We start from the raw sequence: 20,753 nt of genomic DNA, 5'->3' as shown, positions 1-20,753 counted from the left end.
TGCTTGTTTGGAGTCGACAAAAGCGAACATAACTGAACGATGGTTTTCTGGCGTCACCCTGCATGAACGAGACGGCGAGGGTCTGTTCTTTGACCTGTGCCTGTGGATCCCCAACAAAGGCAACAGAACGGATTGTTGCTGAGGAATAGGAGACAGCAGCATTGGACTTGTGTAGAAACGCTGCGACCAGACTAGTCGACTGTACATATGTGTGACTGTTCAATCAATCAACCTGCTCGTCGCTGGCAATATTTTTGTCCCTAGATATGACAATTTAGAAAATTTAGTAAAGTCATGCGATGCAAAGACGTGAGAGGCCTGAGCTGAGCGAGTTCTGTAGGACCTTGGCCTGTGCCTCTGCGTGTGAATGCCGCAATGGACTCGCCTTCCACGATCGCTGCCACTAGCGAGCGCCGGAGCGGCGCTGTGTTTGTTACTGTGCCTGTGGATCTGCACGGTGTATTTGTTCACCATCGATGAGGCTGTGCAGCAAGCGGACGGACCCGAAATAGGAGCACATTCTGCTGAACTGAGTACTGCTATTCAGGATGATCAACGTACCGTTATGCAAGTACGACGTTGCTCCTCGGGATATATCCTGCGTCTCGACGCCAGTAGCGCCGGCGAATGCGTGCCGTGCCCCAACGGCACGTTCAGCTTTCCGGGCTGGGTGACGTGCAAGGCCAGGCTAACGTGCGACGACCTGGCGCGCGGTGCCGTGCGCATTCTTCGCTACCTAGCGTCCGGTGCCGTGAAGCATGTGTTTCTCGGACGGATCATTGACGGCTCGCTGCCGGTCGCCTACGCCTTGAGGAGCCAGCATCACGAGGATTTCGGTCATCACATTGCTGTATTGAGAGAGCTTGCGCCGAGTCCTAGAGTGGTTCAGTTGCTCGGCGAGTGTCGGGATGAATACGTCGTGACGCAGTACTGGAAGCTGGGCAACGCCGGCGAGCTGGAGGAGAGGCTAGCACTCCGCGAATACGCCGCATTCAACACGCTGTCCGTCCGTTTTGGCCTGGCTATGGACTACGTTGCCTGCTTGGTCATGCTGCACGAACACGATTACGTCATGTGCGACGGCAACGACGTCACCAAGCTGCTGTCTCAGTTTCTGATCACGGACGACTGGCGACTGGTGGTCAACGATTTGGACGCAGCTGCTCGCATCAACGTTGAACGGGATGGTGCGCGGGCGGGTATAAAATGCGGCAAGCGGCAGCTATTCGGCGGTGAAATGATAGCCCCGGAGCAACTCTGGCCTTTCGGCCCGGCACCATTCAATAACTCCCGGATGCCGGCGTACGATGAGAAGATTGACATATGGCGAATACCACCGGCAATACATGCCCTGCTCGGCCCAGCATCGTTGCGCAATACGAGTGACGTTCTGAGTCAGCTGGCAGGAGTTTTTGCCCGGTGTCGCAGCAGACAGGCAGCGGCCAGACCAAGCGCTGTGACTGTCTGGAAGGAAATGGCAGCAGTGCAGCGGAAACTGAATCTCACTCGTCTTCATGACATGCGCTGCTGACAGTTACCGGCGTCCATCATGATTATTCATACTATTTTCATGCCAACGCTGCTCGGTGCAAGTAGAACCATTTTCCGTGAAACTGAGGTGAATACGATCGTGCTCGGTGTTGTGAACTTGCTGCAAACTGACCCTTTGTGATCACCTATTTATTGCCATCTATTGAGTTCAAACAGGTGCATGGTATAAAACTATTTTTTTAAAGAAATGATGTGGTTGCCCATATTACCATACACACTATGTGTGGTGGTCTGTGAAAGACTTACTCGAGGACTGGTTCGTACTGAATCTAGATCCGGTGCGGAGTTGAGCCAACCTTGTAGATAATGACCCTCGGCCGGGTATATGAGAAAAGTGTTGTTATACCCGAGTTGAGGTTTTGTTATACTCAGGCCCGAGGTTGTTGTTATCCACAAGTGTGCTTGTGCATGCAATGCTAAGAGTTTGAAAGTACTGAAATGTTCCTACCCTTCACTACAGTCTACAGGCAGGCTTTCCCCAGATTTCTACAGGGGTTCACGCCTGGCAGAGCGGTTAGTTCCGCTGCCTTGCGACAGAACCAGACGTTTCCGGGTACAACCCAGCAACTTCCGACAAAGAAGAAAAGGTTCGTTCGTGCACCTCTCTTCAGGCCAATGGCCCGTGGGAGACATCGGAGTAACAAAGAGTGGCTACTTATTTTTTATGGCATTGGAGTACTGTATTGCCATGCCTTTTTAGCGACGTCAGGGTACGAGTCAAAACACATAGTGTGCGGTGAACTAATGCATACAAATGCCCGCCGCCGTATGCACGTGGCAGTGCAGGTAAGCGGGTGGAACTGTGCACTATCCAGCGCAGCAAATCTGACCTTTTTAATTTAACTATGCAATAGCCTTGGTTCACTTCTACATGTATATTGTGCAAGAATGATTAGATACATAATAACCGTTCTAACCTCATTCCAAACCGGTGCATTCTAATCTACTTGTAGGTCGTATCTAAAACTGCTAAAAACAAAACAAAAAGTAAAGTGACTCTCTGCAGAAAATGCGGAATCCTAGAGAAAGTAAATAAAATGTTCAAACCAATAGAGGCTGGGGAAGCTCATCAGAAATAGGGTGCATGCAGTCTATTATTAACACTAAAAAAATAAAAAATAAAAATAAAAGCTCAAAGCCTCAAGCTGCTGCTGTAGCACTATTACTAATGGCTATCATTTCAAATGTGGAAAAAGACCACGGGTTAATTAGAACAGATCTCAGCTGACCTACCGACATAGAATACTACCTTGAAAGAAAAGAGGCACCCAGCGCCCACACTTCAAAACATAAGAAAATAGATATCAGTGATGCGTCTCGAAGTACTAGCACCCGAGACTAACTAGCTCTATGCTGCCGTTACTCATTGGTTTATTACACGCCCGTGGCATCAAAGCTCTGCTTTCTCAAGGCCAGCGTCGCCGCCCGTTTCGGTTCCGTCTCCTTCCGGGATTGCGGTGCCGCAATTGCCGTGATAAATCTTGACGGGACCGTCGCAGTTGAAGAACTTCTCAAACACGTCCTGGTAGCCTCGTTCCCACCACCGGCACAGCTGACGGTTCCAGTTACAGGGTAGTGTGTGAAATAAGTGCTCGTGCTCCACGACAAGCAACGAGTACAGGTCCTGATCACCCAGGTGACCCTTGAATTGGTACTTGTCGGCGAGTTGGGCCACCAGTTTGGGGTCCAGGACGTTGCGATAGGCATCCGCGTCTCTCATTTTCTCCAGGTCCTGGAGCATGACTCCGCTGTTGAAACCCGGTAAGCCATCCGGTGGTGGCGCCCCCACCCTGGTTCCAGGATTGGCTTGCCGGTGCTTGTGAAATATGTGATAGTAGACAGGCTGTGCGTCGTGCGCCAATCCAATCACCTGCTCATCCGTGAACTGCTCAAACCTCGACCAGAGTCCACGGATGTCGGCCAAGAACTTCAAATCGGTGTCGGTGATTATCACCCGCTTGACGGTGTCCGGCAGCACACGATAGACAACGGGTCCGACAAAAAAGATGGCGTCATGGTAGTAGCTAGTGTTGCTGCTGCTGAAGTGTGATCGCATGTCGGTGACAAACTGCAGGATCTGATCCGTGACGTCGTCCCGATCATAAAACACCACTTGTACGCGTGGCGCCACGCTCTCGGGGAAATACTTTCTGACATGCCGCTTGCCACCATCATCCACAATGGCGTGTATGGTTATAGCTGCATCCGTAGTGGCCAACAGGGACTCAGCATAGATGGTAAATCTACGTGCGATATGCCAGTTACTGTCCACGTTCGTCAAAATAAACATCAAGTGAATTCGCTCATCGTCGTCATTCACGGAAGTGCTCTCCCCAGGATTGACACCATCGAGGCATACCAGCAGGACCAGCAATAAAAGTGTCTTGCAGATCATGGGTGGCAGACTGGGTAACATGACTTGGAAGTTCGTACTAACTACCGTACATGCATGAGCTAAAATCTTTCCATTCTTTCCATTGATGACCAGAATAATAATAATTGTTTCCTTGATTTTTGAAAGGATATCCGATGTGTTCACCTGATCCTTGCAGAACAGTCCGGCAACACCGATTATAAGAAAATAATTGCCCTCAATTACAACTCACAGCATGGAGAAAATGAAACTGAGAAAGAAAAGGTCTTTATTGGCCTCCACGTTCGCTGCAAAAGGCACACAACTGAGCAAAGCTGCCAAAAGGGCGAGAGCACTTAGTCTTGTTTTGAAGTGGAAAAAGAAGCCACCACCCGGATTTGAACCGGGGATCTCCTGTTTACTAGACAGGCGCTTTGCCAACTAAGCCATGGCGGCAGATATCTCCGGTGTGACCATGGTGACAAGAAAAAGAAAAAATCCTTTTCATGAATAAAAGTACAATGACTCGAACATCTCAGCTGAAGATCTTTTCAAAAATCGAAAAATTTCGAAAAATGACCACGAGGTACTTGCGCATGTGGCTGCCTTGACTCGAGCATCTCAGCTTCTCTGCTCTTTTGTATCTTGATCGTTTCTCTCAGTCTCATACTCTCAGCCCTTCTCTAGATTTCCGACCTTGGATTGGGGTACCATGACGTTGTTTTTGTAGATAAACTTCCAGGACTTGTCTTGCATGCAGCGTAGAGCTTCGTTTCTGCTGTGTGTGAAGCACACCGTTTTCGTGGACTTGATTGCATCGGATACATGTACGTCCATCAACAACATGTCGTTACATTTTGCTACCTCCTTACGTGGATTTCAAGCATGCAGAGCTCCGATCTCGTTTTCTAGCCCGTACAATATTGCAATACGAAGGTAAAGCGTCTTCATGTTGATTCTGAGTCTTTACTGGACTCTTTACGCCTATTTTCTGTGTAATTATAAGTATGGCACTGAATGAAAATACATGGTAGAACGTGGTCGGACTTGACCCTAGATATTGGTCACCTGGAAGTTAGGCAAAATGGCTTGTGCCAATACTGTGTTGTACAGTGCCGTGTAGGACCGTGGACGATACACCACTGTACACACCTTCACCAGATTTGAGAATGACGCGGCATGTGCTTCCCGTGAAAGCGTGCGGGTCGTCTGATCCTATCCAATTCTGTCTTGCATGATCATACGGTGCAAGGCTACCGGTGTATTAGACGTAGATGTGCGGGGGTATGGCTTGGCACTCGGGCCAGTCGCTGTGAGACCGACCGATCGCCGCCCCACACCACTACATAAACATGTAGTCCCTACAGTCCATTTCAAAACTATAGACGCGTACCTAGGCAAAAACCGTTATGCCAGTATCTATACCACATAAAATCTGTGATCACTTTGTGCCAGGGTCCGCACCACTCCTTGAATTCCTTGAAAGTCCTTGAATGTCAAAGCCGGATTTGAAAGTGCTTGAATATCCTTGAATTTTCGTGTGGGTGCTTGAATTTTTGAAAAAGTGTGTTTTTCCTTGATTTTGGGTTTGAATGCGGTAGATCTACTCACGTTCATGCAGTAGGTCTACGCGCACTGCTGGGTACCCGTAACCGGTACCGTAGTCCGTAGATCTAGTACCAAGAGTGGATCCACTCTTGGTAGTACTGATAGGGATCTCAGCGCGTGAGCTGCGCAGCCTGTTTGCGCAGGTGAGATTTTCGATCCCAAACGCGTCCAGTGCAGAAACCCTGAAAAATAACATTTTTTCGAAATAAATCAGCTTAGTCACGTGAGTGAAGTGAAGAAGACGGTAGAAATGGCTGAATATTGCGTCCAGGAAAGCACGTTCTACGGCCATTTCCAAGCTACCTATCTCCCAGGCACTCTCTCAGAGGAACTATGGAGGGTCAAAGAGCACAATAGTTCACTCTTGGACGCAGCGTGAACACCTCTTCTTCTGAGCGCGATGTCTTCTCTCTGAGTGATAATGGCGGCGATGTTCCAACCAACGGTTAGCCCACCAACTAATGTCCTTGAATGTCCTTGAAAAAATGGGGTTTGGGGCCCTTGAAAACCCTTGAATAATATTTTCATGACTTGGTGCGAACCCTGTGTGCATAAATTTTTCCAAATTGGGCGTCTGTTATCCAATCGTTTAGAAACTATATGAGAGTAATTGTCAAGTGGACCTGAGCAATATTCCGAAAGCTATTCTCAAAAAGTTCCAGCCAAATTTGAAATATTTCAAAAACCCTACGCGTCTATAGTTTTGAAATGGACTGTAGATTAACTTCTAGGATGAATCAGCGATGGAAGTGGCCCAGCTGACAGTGGATTTCAAAATCACAGACCATCTTTCCACACACACACACACAAAAGACTGCTGGGCCCGCATCAAGCATACATAACCAGGAGTATGCCGCTGTGATCTTTTCTTCTCTATGCGCCAGACGCACGGCACACCGCCTAAAAGCACTGCGCTGTCCCTGTGGTTTGAAGCCAACGTTTCGTCGTGCGGAAATGAAGTTCATGCGCCTAAAATTAACCGATCGCGCCGGCACTCAAGTGAACCAAGCGAAAACAGGTGTGCTTGTCCACGCGATTGTGTTTTTTGTGTGCATAAGTGCAGGGCGTGATATGAGTAGAGAAACAAATGAAGTTGAAATACGTGGGTGCAATGTGCAGTGGACATTTCTGGAGACTAGCTGTAGCCAATTAAAAGTTGTGTATGACTAGGCGACTCTAGGAGCGAGGTATCAGAAGTGTGAATTGGGTTTTTTGAATGGAGCAGGGCTCTCATCTCATTTCTATTCTCCTATCTTACTATGTTGCAGAAAAACGGATTCTAAACAACGGAACCACTATGAAACGCTGGGTGTCTCCGCCAAAGCAACGCCAAAAGAAATCAAAGCCGCCTTCTTCGCCCTATCTAAAAAGGTTTGTTGACACCTGTGTCATGTGTGTGTGTGTGTGTGTGTGTGTGTGTGTGTGTGTGTATGTGTGTATGTGTGTGTGTGTGTGTGTGTGTGTGTGTGTGTGTGTGTATGTGTATTAGTATGTGTAATTGCACACTACACGTATGTTGCGGCCAGAGTCAGCGCCACCCATGCGATGGCTATTGCCATGCCAGTGTCTCTAACTTTCCAGTTGTCATGGAATGCCTACAAAAAGCAATCCAATTCCATCACATGTGCAGCTACGTTCAGTATAGAGGTAATTGTAATTTCACAAATTGTCGGTGTACTTTTATTTTCGGTACTTTCGGTGCATCTGTTTCATACCTAAAATTTCAACACACCGAACAAACACTAACACACGTATCCAATAGGTAACTGTTTCTCTGTACCTAAAATTTCTGTTCACCTGACCTGGCCTTTTGCCCTCATACCGAAAATATTGAGCACCTAAAATTTCTGAAATTAGAGTGTGCGAAAGATGTCATGGTGGCAAGCTAACGGATTTGCCAATGGGTACTAAGCATACTGTGCAAGACGGTTGTTTTGCTGAAGCTAGTGCATTACTGCCCCCGCGTCTTTGCCACTCCATACACAGCATTCCAACTGATGACGTAATTGCGTAAGCTCAAGAGTACTTCCTCGTGGAACAGAACACTTCGCGCCTATTTATTCACATCCTAAGGAGCTGCTGGTTGTGTTTCTCTGCACAATGGTCCGGTTGGAGTCACACAACTCGGAGTCACCATTGCTCTATTCCTCAAAGCTCGATTCACCGGAACTGGCGGATTGATTTAAGTCATGAAGTGTTAGTTTCCGGAAGAAGTACAAGTATGCAAGCTCCCAAGAGTGTGCAACTCTGAATACCCTTTCTATGGGGTCTGCCGACGGCGAAAACTTACATCACATGTACACCCTTTTGTTATTCTTCCATTCCCTGTGATTACGGGATTCTATTGACGATCGCAACAAATGCGACACAATGGCTTAGGACCATGGACGCGCTTGAGGTCAGCACTCACCTTGTGGGCATTGTCGTGCTATCTCGGTCCAGAGAATACCCAGCAATGTACCGTGTGTCGGTGTCGTTTTGTTTGTGTTGGCAGCATCATCCGGACCTGAATTCTGGCAACGCGGAGAAGTTCGTTGAGGTAAGGTGGGTGGTTGTGTGATGTATGCGTGGGATATGGGTGTGTGATGTGAATGTGTGATCATCCGACGTGGGATTTATCCAGTAGTGATCTCATTCTTGGGTTTCTGAGTTGCTTTTACTCTCCCAACTCCCCCCTCTAGCAGATACGATGCAACTGTGTTTCTTTGTTGCTTGTTTATCCTGCATCCACGCCTGGCCACAGATCAAGGAAGCCTACACGCTGCTCATGAATGAGAAGAAACGCCGTGAATACGACCTGAATATAGAGCGGCCGTTTGCGACCCGCGAAACATACTCAAGCCATCCGCCTCACCGGGCGACAGGCAACAGGACTGGCAGACCAACGGGCGGTCAAGTTCGGCGCCCGCTTCGTACGCGTATGGGCGGGGAGGATGTCTCCGGCTCAGGACAGTTCACAGGCTTCGAAAGCGATGAGAAGCGCTGGAGAGCGTACCGCGCCGCACGGGAAATGCGCCGGAACGCCGAGGGCGATGCGCCGCACTTCGCCGAATGGTGCGTATTGTGTGTGAATGGTCTGTGTGTGTGTGTATGTGTGTGTGTCTGTGTGTGTGTCTGTGTGTGTCTGTGTGTGTACGTGTGCGTTGTGTGTGTGTGTGTGCGTGTGAATGGTGTGTGTGTATGTGTGTGTCTGTGTGTGTGTGTGTGTCTGTGTGTACATGTGTGTGTGTGTATGTGTGTGTCTGTGTCTGTGTTTGTGCGTGTGCGTGTGTTGTTAATATTGTTGTTGTTTTTGTTGTTGTAGAAGATTATCATGCATAGGTGTATCTTGTCCTTGGCACATTGCAGTGTGCAGTGTGTGATCAGTGCCTTATCCTGGGCACTCTGCTGCTCTGTGCCTTATCCTGGGCACTCTGCTGCTCTGTGCCTTATCCTGGGCACTCCGCTGCTCTGTGCCTTATCCTGGGCACTCTGCTGCTCTGTGCCTTATCCTGGGCACTCTGCTGCTCTGTGCCTTATCCTGGGCACTCTGCTGCTCTGTGCCTTATCCTGGGCACTCTGTTGCTCTGTGCCTTATCCTGGGCACTCTGCTGCTCTGTGCCTTATCCTGGGCACTCTGCTGCTCTGTGCCTTATCCTGGGCACTCTGCTGCTCTGTGCCTTATCCTGGGCACTCTGCTGCTCTGTGCCTTATCCCGGGCACTCTGCTGCTCTGTGCCTTATCCTGGGCACTCTGCTGCTCTGTGCCTTCGTCCAGCCTCTGGTCGGCTGCTCTACAACGATCAGTACTGTCATAGTTTGCATTTGATGCATGCCACGTGTACTGTTCATCTGCCCTGGCATTTACCAGTGTCTATGGAGAGCATAGGAATGCTGATCAAGTCACTTCTATCATGTCTGTCATCTGCTCGCCGACAATTTGCATCGCTAGTGTGGGGTGTGGTGTTTCTTTTTCAACCGATCTCATGCTTTTCTAATTTGCTCTTCTTGTTCTTGTTCTGCGGCTTTTGTTTTTCATGGTGGTGGTGCTGCTGCTGTTCTTGTTGTTGTTGTTATTGTTGCTGTTGTGTGTAGGCAGAGAGAGCAGGAAGTAGAAGGATGGAGACGAGTGTAAGATTCGAATGCATCATTGTCCGTATGCGTCTGACTGCAGGGCCTTGTCTTACACTGGAGCGGGGTCTGGTCTCGTGTGGCCGTCCGATACTGTAGAACGGGTAATAGGCTATTCATACTACGTTACAATATGCGTCACGTTTTGGAATACGACGTACTGACAGACATCGTTTTCATGCAGGTGCATTCACACAGGCACGCATACGCTGCTCGTACAGCTGTGTGTACAGCTTCTTTCGGACACAAACTGCTGGGAACGACAGAACGAAACTCGGTATAGGGGTCTGGATACGTCGTCTACGTTTTCGTATCAGGGGTACGATTTTCCCGCCACGTTCCATGTTGTCATGGCTATCCGGACGAAAACCTCACGTACGCCACGTTTTGGGCGTAGTGTGAATGGCCCATAATTTTAGCGACGTAAAACCCTAGCAAATTTAGCGATCTACTCATTTTCGCTGAAGTTCAAGTCGCTAATCCGTTGAGACATCAGTTTGACTCGTAGTGCACTGGTGATCCGTGAGTAAAATCGCTGCAAATCGCTAAAATAAAACGTCGCTAACCGGTTGACAATGGGAAAACGCTAAAATTAATAGTCGCTAAAATTACCCGTTCTACAGTATCCAAACCTGCCCTCAATCCCTCAATCGCAAACTTTGTCTTACACTGGAGCGGGGTCTGGTCTTATTTGGCCGTCCGATATCCAAACCTCCCCTCAACCCGAGTGCAAATCTTTATTAGTGTGTGCATTTTTTTGCCTGTATAGTCTCAATTGCCTAGCGCTGCATGCTTTCACGGGTCACTATATACTTTGCTGTTGCTCTTACCTATGTGTCTACTCTACGTGTAGAATTCCGAACAATCCATACGCCCAGCAGCAGAGAAGCTTCAATCAGAGCAAAGTCCAGGCCACTCGTACTGCCGGCCTTCTTCTGGCAGTGGTCGTCTTCTTCTCTTTCTTTATGGCGTAAGTGCTGCACCATCGGCGTGCCATTCATGAATGTGAATACGCAGCTGTTCAACGAGAGAGTCTGTTCACAGGACCAACACACTTTCAACACACCGTACATAGTATGTAGTAGTGCAGAACCTCGCTTTTTGCAGGGTTGTATCGGTGGTGACAATTGGAGAGAAATCCCGAGTTTTGAGTACTGTACTCCAATTATCCACAATGGAATATCCGCGCACTCTTCAAACCCTGCACAGCGCATATAAATGTCATGCTGACATGCTACTGTAAAACCGGAAACTTTCGGTGGAGTTTTATTTCGGTAATTTCGGTACAGGTAATTTTTACCTAACGTAAGACGCATAAATGACATATATTCAATACCCATGAGCCACATTGTATATACCGGTATTATGATATAATTATCATAATTATATCATCGTTCTAGCTCAATTTTTTCCCCTGTCATAGTCCTGTTTATCATGTTCAGCATAAGCGAAGTTGTGAATCATGCTTGCATGGTTGACTTCAACGCGTACATGCAAGTAAGGCCACCCTTTCTTTTTTCGTTGTTTAACGTCCGCGCCCGCGTACCTTTTTGCCTCCGACCGAAAAAAAAACAAGAAAGTAGTAGTACCAATAATATGCGAAGTTGTAAATACATGATTGTGTAGTTTCACAGTGTGCCGATCATGACCTTAAACTTATAATCTTGCCTCCCGGGCATGCCTTTGTCTTGTGTTCTTTTTCTTTTTTTGTTGGCTTTTAAATATCGTACGGTGTGTGTCCTAATAAAAATCCAGATGTAATGAATTCATGACATGCTAACTCCATGCTATGTACCTGTTTTGTTGGATTCATCAGGCATGTGCTCCAATGTACCATCAAAGAGTGTTGTTCTATGCCTGCAAGTGCCGTTAGACCCAGAAATATTGTGTATATCACATGCTTTACTGGTCAAAATGTTTGATTGGGGTTTCCAGTTTTTGGAATGGGCTTTTGTTTTTTTTCCGCCCTCCCGCGTACCTTTTCGCGAAAAAAAGGACGTTAAACAATGAATTAACAAAGGGTGGCCTAATAATAATAAAAATAATAAGACGCACCAAAAATATGCGTACATGCATGCCGACTGCAGTACGGAAAACTGGTGTACCGAAATTTTCGCACTAACGAACCATTAATTTTGGGGAAATACCAAAAATATTACACCACCGAAAATTCCCAGTTTTACAGTGCACGGCCATATTGTGCAAATGTTCTGTCATTTTCTCTACAGTCGACTGATCGGTGGGCCATTCGGGCTATTCTATATCTTGTCTGTACCAATATGCGCCACCCAGCCAGCACGTCAGTCTCTGCTCCTCGCACATTCCAAAACCGCTAAATCCGGTCGTAAATGCTTGATGGGTCTGGTTTGCATCATTTTGCTCACCTGGAACCCATGAGTGAGTAGAGCAAGAGGCTCCGGGTAGAGACAGATTCCACTGGGCATTCGGTGTGTGAAAGCCGTAGAGGGATTTACGTGTCAAAGCTGCCCTCGCTCCTCAGCACTACGACATACGGATTTTCATATGTAATTACGTGAAGCGAAACCCCCTAATGTGTGAGAACGCAGGGGAAGTAGCCTAAATTTCGGTGGCTTTCATCGACGAAGTAAACGGTGTATCTTGCAAGTGTGAGTGTAAAATTAAAACTGGAAATACTTTGCTTTTTAAAGGGTGTCTGCTTCTCATTTATATGCCTGTGGTGGCACATGCGTGCAGCTAGTGGGGTTTCTCGGCACTTGTGCCAGTGGTTCTGAGACTTATCCCCTCACCCCCACCGTTAGGCGCTGCATTTGCCGCTAGTGCTTACCGGATGTTACCGGCCGCTGTGAGTTCCCTTCGGGAACGCACACGATAAATCGCTTTTTGTGGTGTTGAGCTGACACTGTCTGTCTCTGTGCGTTCTCTTTGCTGGCCGTCTGTAGGATGGGCAAGTCAGCGCCCAGCGAAGACACCAAGAAGAGTCAAGCTAGCACTGCGTCGCCAATACCAGACTATCACCCTCGCCCACCGGGTGCGGACTCATCACAGTAAGCAGCCGGTCGCAGTTTTTTTCTTTTCTTTTTTTTTTTTTACAAAAAAAAACACACACACCATTTGACGACACAAAGCAGCAAGGCAGCGATGAGACATATGGAATGGCAGGATTGGGGGAGAGGCAGGGGCAGCTTGACCGACCATAGGGTCTCGGCTTCATTGCAACCCACGGGCTCCACAAAAACAGAAGATTACAGAAAATACGCAGGAGGGGGGGGGGGGGGGGGTAGATAACTGGGGATTACGGGGAAAAGTATGCACAATAAAAAGTGTGCTTTGTAACAACTACAGTGAAATCTGTCTAAGACAACCACTCAAGGGACCTTCAAAACGTGGTCTCTGTTGCCAGGTGGTCACCATATCCGAGTGGTCGCCTTGACAGGTTTTGCTGTACCGCTAAAATCAGTCGTTTACAGTACATGTGCTTTCGCTCTCAGCAGCCAGTTTAGAGTGGCCTCACATCTTGGTCATGTGACTTGGTCATGTGACTTGGTCATGTGACTTGGTCATGTGACTGAATTGTGTAGAAACTACTGTATAGCAGACAATTTTAGGACGGAAATATTTTCGGACAAAGCCGAATCTCGACCTTTCGTACGGATTTTATTTTCGTAGTGCTGCATGCTAAATGCACGTGTTCGCATGTATAGTGTACGTAACTTCACAGGAACAAATTTGAGTACGGAAATAATTTTAGTACAAAAGAGGCCGTGTACGAAATCGTACGAAAATAAATTCCGTCCGAACATTTCCTGCTATACCGTACTTACTACTACAGTGTACTAGAAAGTGATCATGGCATGTGGACAGTGGAACCAACATGGCCGACATCATGTGACCCATAGATGCAGGGGTTGAGTAAAGTTGGAACCAGGGAGTCGTACTCAAACTAGGGAGGTGACACGGCACAGAAATCCGTGTCACAGGGGTTGACTCGCACCCGTAACCCCTCGTTGTTATTTTTGGAATAGTTCAGTCCAATCCAGTCCGAAAGGTCATACTCGGATCGGCTCGCCTTCTGTACTTCACCTCCAAGCGTGCAACGCAAGACCCGCAAAGTATGATTTTTCTGTGGGGAACGATTTTGCCATTGATCAAGTTTTTATTGGAGTGCTCAGGCATACTACGATTGCTGAGACGTCCCGAGCACGCTTGTTCAGGTTCTCTATTTTTGACGAGCCAGTCCTACAGCCCCCTACATTGTATCTAACGACGTAGGAGCTGACAATGTAAGAGGATTTCCCTGGAAATAATGATGATGGTGGTGTGACTGCTGCAGGAAACATGCTGGCTGTTTATGACAGTATGACTACAGTCCATTCAGAAAAAAATGAACTTCTAGCTTTTGGCCATAAATGGGTGAAACGTTGAGTTTTTTTAGAATTTTTTTCTGCAATCCCATATGGAATCCTCTTCCAATTATGTTTCTGAAGTTTTTTTGTCAAAAAAGCAAGCCATAGCAAGAATAGGATTTCGGCCAGGTTTTGCCCCAAAAGCACTGAATTGGGAAAAACCATCAAAATCCAGGCCGTTTGACCCCGCCTGCAACAGTGCATTCTGCGGTTCGAACCCCAGTTCAGGCACCCTTTTTGGACCCTTTTTCAAATTTCAAAGTTCGCAGCACTGCACTGTGTACGATGAAATCACGAAAAATCGCCAAATACGGGAGCTCGCCAGAGCCAGGACCCATCTTTTTATGAATGGACTGTAGATGTACAATGTAGCTCTCTTGTATGGTACTTAACCCCTGCTATAAATGTGTTGTTTAGGAAGACTGGTGTATTGTGCAAGTCATAAAGAAGAAATGGGGCAGATACACGACTTACAATTTTCAAAAACCAGCTTCGTGTTATGTGCAATTTAGGTCAATTTTTAGTATTCGGAATAACCTAGGATACGACTCTGAACAGTTCTGAACAGTTTTTTTTTTTTTTTTTAGTATTGACACAGCCCTACTGGAAAACAGGTGGAGAACAAAAAGAAACGAGGAAAAGGACAAAACATAGGGGATGTAGGGACGACGTGCTGATGTGCTGGGAGCAACTCAACCGACCAGAGGTCTCGGCGTCAGCGTTGCAACTAGGCATCGAAAAATGTGTGTGTGTGTGTGTGGGGGGGGTTGCACAAGAACAACTGCAAAGCAAACAGAAGCTAGAGAATACCACAAATAATAACTTGGTGCGAAATAATGAGAAGAAAATAATGACGCCCAAAAGCGCTAAATACAAAATTAAGAAAAAGGAAAATAATAAACCACATAGCGCTAAAGCTGCACCAAATAATAATTTAAATTATAACTAAACCGGGTGGAAAACCAAGAAATCATAACAAACAAAACAAACTAAATAAAAAATTAATAATAAAAAATTAAATTATCCATCCACACAAGGGGAGCATACTCGAGGATGGGTCGCACAAATCCCTTGTACGCACAAAGCCGGCCATGGTAATCTAACACCCGGCAAGCCCGACGGAGAACACCCAGTCTCTGGCAGCCACGTGTCGCAATTGAGTGCAAGTGATCCCGGAATGACAGCTTGGCGTCAAATGTCACTCCAAGAAGCTTGATGGTGTTGGCATCCGGAACCGCGATACCTCCAAACTTGATGTCAGGGACAGCAGGGTGTGTGGCTTTCGTAGTCATCAGCAGCTGTTGCGATTTAGAGGGCTCGAATCTGATGCGCCAGCGTTCTCCCCACTCTTCAAGACGCTTGAGGCTGGATTGCAAGGCGGCAGTCATGTCATGCATATTGTCCTGCATGCGGATGAGGCTGTAGAGGGTTGTGTCGTCTGCAAAGGAACTTAGTCGCGTCTCGGGAGACAGGCACTGATCCAGGTCAGACACATACAAGAGGAAAAGTGTCGGGCCAAGGATACTGCCTTGGGGCACACCTGCTGTTATGGGCGCCGGAGAGGATGAGTCGCCGTGGACCAGGACTGATAGTTTGCGGTTCAGGAGGTAATCCTGCAGCCAGTGCAGCAGGCAGCCACCAATGCCAACGTTCTTGGCTTTGAAAATCAGTCCAGAGTGTGATACCCGATCAAATGCTCCTGCTATGTCCACCGCCACCATGTGAGCGTACCCTCCATCGCTGACAGTCTTGACCCACTCAGTGTGCAAAGCAGTGAGGATGTCGCACGTGCCTCTTCCTTGCCGAAAGCCATATTGACTGTCGGGCAGAATATCGAAACGCTCCAGATAATTCACGAGCTGCTTGTTTACTATGCTCTCCATTACTTTTGACAGGATGGATAGTAGTGAGACTGGCCGGTAATTCTTGGGATCCGAGCGGGGGCTCTTCTTTACCGCAACACTACACGCCGTCTCATAACTGCTGCTGTTGCCATCACTGCTATCAAGAAGTTCGGACATGGCAGGAGCTAAACAAATTGCTGCTAGTCTTTCAAAGAATACTGGCGAGTGATGGGCTGTAAACGAAATGTGCTGCCTCAAAAATTTAAAAAACTAGACACCCATGCGTTGCACGCTTGGAGGTGAAGTACAGAAGGCGAGCCGATCCGAGTATGACCTTTCGGACTGGACTGGACTGAACTATTCCAAAATAACAACGAGGGGTTACGGGTGCGAGTCAACCCCTCTGACACGGATTTCTGTGCCGTGTCACCTCCCTAGATTGAGTACGACTCCCTGGTTGGAACCAACATGGCTGTCCCGTATGGTCATGTAATAGATGAGCAACAGCTCTATACGAACGAGGAAAGCATGCGCCTATGGCTTTCAGCAAGAGTACCGGTACATAAACCAGAGTTTGCACCTTCAGGAGACAGTTGATCGGCTGTGAGAGCTCTGTAATGCACTGCTTGGCAACCTCCTCTCCGAGCTGTCGTGAGCAGTATGCAAAGAGCTGGTCTGCTGAGAAGTCGGAACGTGAGCGGAAATGCTGGATGTGCTGATACGCTTCAGCACACGGTCGGCTGGTTGCGATTACGATAGCACCAGGTAGTAGTAAATGGTTACTGCTGCTGCTCCTCGATATTACAGTTTGGGCTGCTGATTCGTTCCCAAACCCATCTTTGCCAAGTTCGTCAATTCCATCGATGACAATCAAAATCTGGTCGGAATGCTCAGAGAGGTAGCTTAGCAGTGGAGTAGAGGTGGTAGGAGGTAGAAAGAAATGTTTACTGACGGGAGAGGAACCGCTCAAGCATGTTCATCTTTTCTTCGTGCATGGCCCTCTTCTCTGCTGCACGATCCTTTTCACGGCGCTCACGATCTTCCAGAAGTTTATCAATTGGTGAAGAGATCTTGCAGTTTTGTGTTGATTTTGGAAGTCGCCGACGTGGGCGAGCTGTTGGAGTCTCCTTCTTCAGCATAGCTGCAGTACTAGTAGTGACTGCAGTCATACCAATAGTGCCTGATGTAGTAGCAGCTGCATTAGGGTCAGGGCCAGCAGGGGCTGCATTGTCAGGACCAGCAGTGACTACACCAGTCAGAAGGACGGCAGACTGGGAAGGGGGATCGCTTACAGGACTCTCACTGCCGCGATCCCACTCGTCTTCACCAATCACTGTCACTGGCTGAATGCTACTTGATCCCGAACTTGCAATGACAGCGTCCGTGGTAGCGTACATAGCAGCAGCAGCTGGTTCACCTGCGGGAGTCACTGCTGTGCACATGGGGACAGCATTGCATGAAGACCTTGAAGATCCCATGCACAGTGCTCGTACGTTGGGCCTCTCGCCCAAGATCTCGCCAACCTCGGCTTCGTACCTGAAGGTCTTCCTCGGACCTTCTTTTCCTGTCCCTTCGTTGTAATCCTTGACCGAGAGATATCTGTTCTTCAGGGCTTTCCATTTATTTTCCACTCTCTCGCTGTCGACATGACTCATCCCCCTCTCCTTGCAGTCGTCCGCCACTTCTGCCCACACTTGTTTATTTCTTTTCCTAGGATCGCTCAGGAATGGGTAGTGGGCTTTGAAAATTTGCAGGAAATCTCTAGTTTCAGCGTCTGACCATGTACTCCGCTTTACGACCTTTGTGGCTTGTCCTGACGGAGGTGAAGGCTCCATGTCGGCAATAACAGTTATTGGGCTGAACGCGTGTACGAAAGGACAACAACAACAACACCCACAGATCTGGTAATACTAATTATCAGCTCCGAGCGGAAACTCAACTGCGGCAATTAGGTCTTCGGGAAGACGAAAGTAGCAACTACATGCAGTTGTAGCCCTGCTTTCGCGCCACGCCGGCCAGGGAGGCTCTTACCGCGCTTGAGTCATGACCAGACCGGTAACACACTGACTGTGCAATTCTGGCGCCAGAATTAGAGAAATTCCGCCCTCTCTTCAGAATTGGCGGATTCGGCGGAATTGGATAAAATCAATTCTAACGACAGAATTTGTCACTTTTTGTGTAATCGAACTGTGCATCAACAATAACTAATTCTAGAATTGACCGAAATGCGTGTAATCGAAAGCGCCCGTAGATTAATTATTTCTTCTTCCTTGGATCTTCTAATAAGAACACAAGTTCTCATTCTTCTTGTATTGCTTGCACACCTCCTAAGCTTTGTCTCCACTTGGTGTCCCATGTTTTTTGGAGTTTGGGCAGGTCTTCAAACCCTTAGTGTCATTGATACCAAGCCATCTGTGAAATGTGCACAACGTATGCTTATTTATGGCACATATACATTTCAGATGGGCACCAACATTTCCATGATGGAAGTTGGATAGGTAGACATCACTTTGGCATGAAAAAAGAATTTTCCGAAAATTATGCCTAAGCCACCTTTTTGCTTGGCTCGACTCATCTTACAATATTCATTATCTTGCTTTGACCAGAAATAGGCTAACGGTTGATCTTTTCAGAATTTCTTTTGGCTGTGCAGTGTGGAATGCTCTGCCAAATTAAGTTTTTTGGGTTTATTTTATAACTTCCAGACCGTAGGTAGACCATGACAAAGTTAATTTTTGGTATGCTGACATCCTGGTCCCAAACCGTGCCATTTCCAGCTGAATTATAATCGGCCTTTCATCCCAAATTGATCTGATCCCAATTGGTCTGATTTACGCACCTCCCAACGCTTTAGGAGCTGCATCTGCACCTTGATCCTTGAGAGTGGGGTGTTCCTACGGATGCGGAAAACTCGGTCTGTGTGTCACGGGAACTGTGAATTGTGTGTTTCCAATATGCAGCTGTGATCTCTTTGTACGAGTGCACCTGCGTGTTGCCTTCATTCCATCATGTAGCTTCATCCGTACTCTGCCGAAGTTCAACCACACTTTATCTGTGATGCACAGCTAAGTTTTCGTGCGGAACTGAAATTGTGTGTGTGTGTGAGTGTGTGTGTGCGTGTGTTCGTGTGTGTGCGTGTGCATGTCTGTTTATCTATGAACCTCGCAGGGCAAAGGGCACCGCGCTCAGCCTGCGGCAGCTCAACGAGGAGCGTCGTATTCAGGAACTCCAACGGGAGAAGCTGCGGATTGAAATGCTGCTGAAGGCCAGCACTGAGAGTAACCCAGTGACCGTACCAAAGGACATTTAGTGCTCTGTCATACGTGTCCCCGTTGCGTTGGCTGCTCTGTCACACGTGTCCCCGTTGCGTTGGCTGCCTATTCCGCACGTACACATTGTAGACACCTACCCTGTTGTTTTATTTATTCTGAAGCTGTTATTTACCAGCGTATTTCAACAGATATCTGCTTCTGCTGCCCCTGCTGCCCCTGCTGGTCTTTCAACATCAGTGTATGTTAGTTTGTGTACATAGTGCATGCTACATGTGTCCTCCATTGTCCATTGACGTATGTAGTACCTGTGTGTACCTGTGTGTAGCTGTGTGTATGTATGGTACCATGATGGACTACAATAGTACGGTCATCCCTCCTTGCTTTCTACTGCTCTCGCTGTCCCTTGTCAATGCCCCCCCCCCCCCCCTGCCTGGGCGGAGGGCAGCAGTCCCATACGCGCGCTGGTCTCGTGCACATGTTCTCTTGTTTTATACCGGTAATTAGGTTTTGACTCTGCTGCTACATGTCCGTGCTATCTATGTGTTGCCTTGAGAATAGCTAGTTGTATAGAATGCTGCCATATTTGTTTATTACCCTTCTTCTGCCTTGGCTGTGCATGTACATGATTGTACTGAGCTGGAGTTATTTTCACTGCTGCAATCTTACCCAAGGTGTACTGTACTTCAAGTACTATTCATGAACAACAGTATTTCGAACTACATGAGATGCAGTAAGTACATGTACTCGGATGGTGAGACAAGGAAAATGTTAAGAGGAAACCAGGAAAACGGTGGGGCACAAGTTATGTGTTAGAGTCCACCAACTATCCACAGGAGAGTCGGAAGGCATTTCAGGGACTGGGTGGCATGGTCAACAGTGCTCCAGCTCACTTCCTTGCCGTGGAATGTCTCAGTGCTCCTTGTCAGGCGGGTGCTACCTTGTGCACGTCTGGCTGTTCAAAAATCTGGGTCAGTTGGTGGTGGACTCTAACGCCTAACTTGTGGGCCACTGTTTTCCTTGTTTCCAAGAGTTGCACTTGCCTTTTGCATGCAGGATCATACCTATTTTTGCTGTTGAGAACGACTGGAGACAGTACCGTGTGTCCGCCGCATGATTGATGCGGCTGCCTCAACCAATCCGCAACGGATCACGAAGGGGTATAGCGTGCTGACATCATCCCCTAGGCACTTGGGTGTTTATGCCTAGGGTCCGTCGGATTCTGCCGGCAGAAAAATTGGCAGAATTGGGTACTTTTTCTGGTATGTTTCATGCATGTTTGGTATGTGGATAAAAAAAATGGAGCAGAATTCGAGGAATTGTCCGCCATAAGGTTTGTATGGTTCTGCCAATTTCACTGCTTTTCGAGCAGAATCTGCCACCTTTTCGAGCAGAATCCGCCGTCCCTATAAAATTATGCCTGGATTTTATTCTCTTTTTAAATCATCACCACAGCCACACAATTTAAACTGTCATGGTTTTTCTTTAGACTTTTTCCATTCCCTCAACCTAGGAATACATGTAAATCTTTCCCCTCGGGGCTTCATCAGAGACTACATTTACAGATTATTAATAACAATTGAATTTGCAGTGTAAGACCGTGGTGGTGGTGGTGAAGCCTGCGGGTGTTTTCA

At 47.6% G+C, this 20,753-nt stretch overlaps 3 protein-coding genes and 1 non-coding gene across 5 annotated transcripts; 2 read left to right on the top strand and 2 right to left on the bottom strand.

Annotated features, from left to right (window-relative positions):
- The first annotated feature begins 17 nt into the window (after positions 1-17).
- LOC135818450 (protein O-mannose kinase-like) lies at positions 18-1,916 on the top strand. Its single transcript, XM_065331834.1, has one exon. It carries the CDS (start codon positions 368-370, stop codon positions 1,529-1,531), a length of 1,164 nt encoding a protein of 387 aa, XP_065187906.1. The 5' UTR covers positions 18-367; the 3' UTR covers positions 1,532-1,916.
- A 461-nt stretch (positions 1,917-2,377) lies between these two features.
- LOC135818449 (xyloside xylosyltransferase 1-like) lies at positions 2,378-4,279 on the bottom strand. The gene has a single exon (XM_065331833.1). The coding sequence runs from the start codon at positions 3,965-3,967 to the stop codon at positions 2,942-2,944; it is 1,026 nt and encodes a 341-aa protein (XP_065187905.1). The 5' UTR covers positions 3,968-4,279; the 3' UTR covers positions 2,378-2,941.
- Positions 4,280-4,287: 8 nt separating this feature from the next.
- On the bottom strand, positions 4,288-4,360 carry Trnat-agu (transfer RNA threonine (anticodon AGU)). The gene has a single exon. It is a non-coding gene; the product is annotated as a tRNA-Thr (tRNA).
- A 158-nt stretch (positions 4,361-4,518) lies between these two features.
- Positions 4,519-19,848, top strand: LOC135818448 (protein tumorous imaginal discs, mitochondrial-like). Of its 2 annotated transcripts, XM_065331832.1 has the most exons (9): positions 4,519-4,840; positions 6,781-6,883; positions 8,007-8,051; positions 8,256-8,566; positions 9,586-9,621; positions 10,475-10,591; positions 12,543-12,647; positions 19,019-19,170; positions 19,203-19,848. In XM_065331832.1, exons 1-8 carry the CDS (start codon positions 4,659-4,661, stop codon positions 19,158-19,160), a joined length of 1,041 nt encoding a protein of 346 aa, XP_065187904.1. In that variant the 5' UTR covers positions 4,519-4,658; the 3' UTR covers positions 19,161-19,170; positions 19,203-19,848. The 2 variants fall into 2 exon arrangements, with proteins under 2 accessions (XP_065187904.1, XP_065187903.1); XM_065331831.1 differs by having other exon boundaries at positions 4,525-4,840; positions 19,019-19,848.
- The last annotated feature ends 905 nt before the right edge of the window (positions 19,849-20,753 follow it).

Source organism: Sycon ciliatum, chromosome 5 (assembly GCF_964019385.1).
Source record: "Sycon ciliatum chromosome 5, ocSycCili1.1, whole genome shotgun sequence".
NCBI lineage: Eukaryota > Metazoa > Porifera > Calcarea > Leucosolenida > Sycettidae > Sycon > Sycon ciliatum.
The sequence above is the reverse complement of the archived record's forward strand: the minus strand, read 5'-3'. Positions and strand labels throughout refer to the sequence as shown.

Excerpts from the sequence above, each read along its gene's own strand:
- LOC135818449 (XM_065331833.1), bottom strand. The coding sequence starts at position 3,967 with ATGTTACCCAGTCTGCCACCCATGATCTGCAAGACACTTTTATTGCTG.
- LOC135818448 (XM_065331832.1), top strand. The coding sequence starts at position 4,659 with ATGCAGCGTAGAGCTTCGTTTCTGCTGTGTGTGAAGCACACCGTTTTC. Across the intron at positions 8,567-9,585 it reads GCGCCGCACTTCGCCGAATG|GCAGAGAGAGCAGGAAGTAG; the intron begins GTGCGTATTGTG and ends TGTTGTGTGTAG. Across the intron at positions 12,648-19,018 it reads CCGGGTGCGGACTCATCACA|GGCAAAGGGCACCGCGCTCA; the intron begins GTAAGCAGCCGG and ends TGAACCTCGCAG.
- LOC135818450 (XM_065331834.1), top strand. The coding sequence starts at position 368 with ATGCCGCAATGGACTCGCCTTCCACGATCGCTGCCACTAGCGAGCGCC.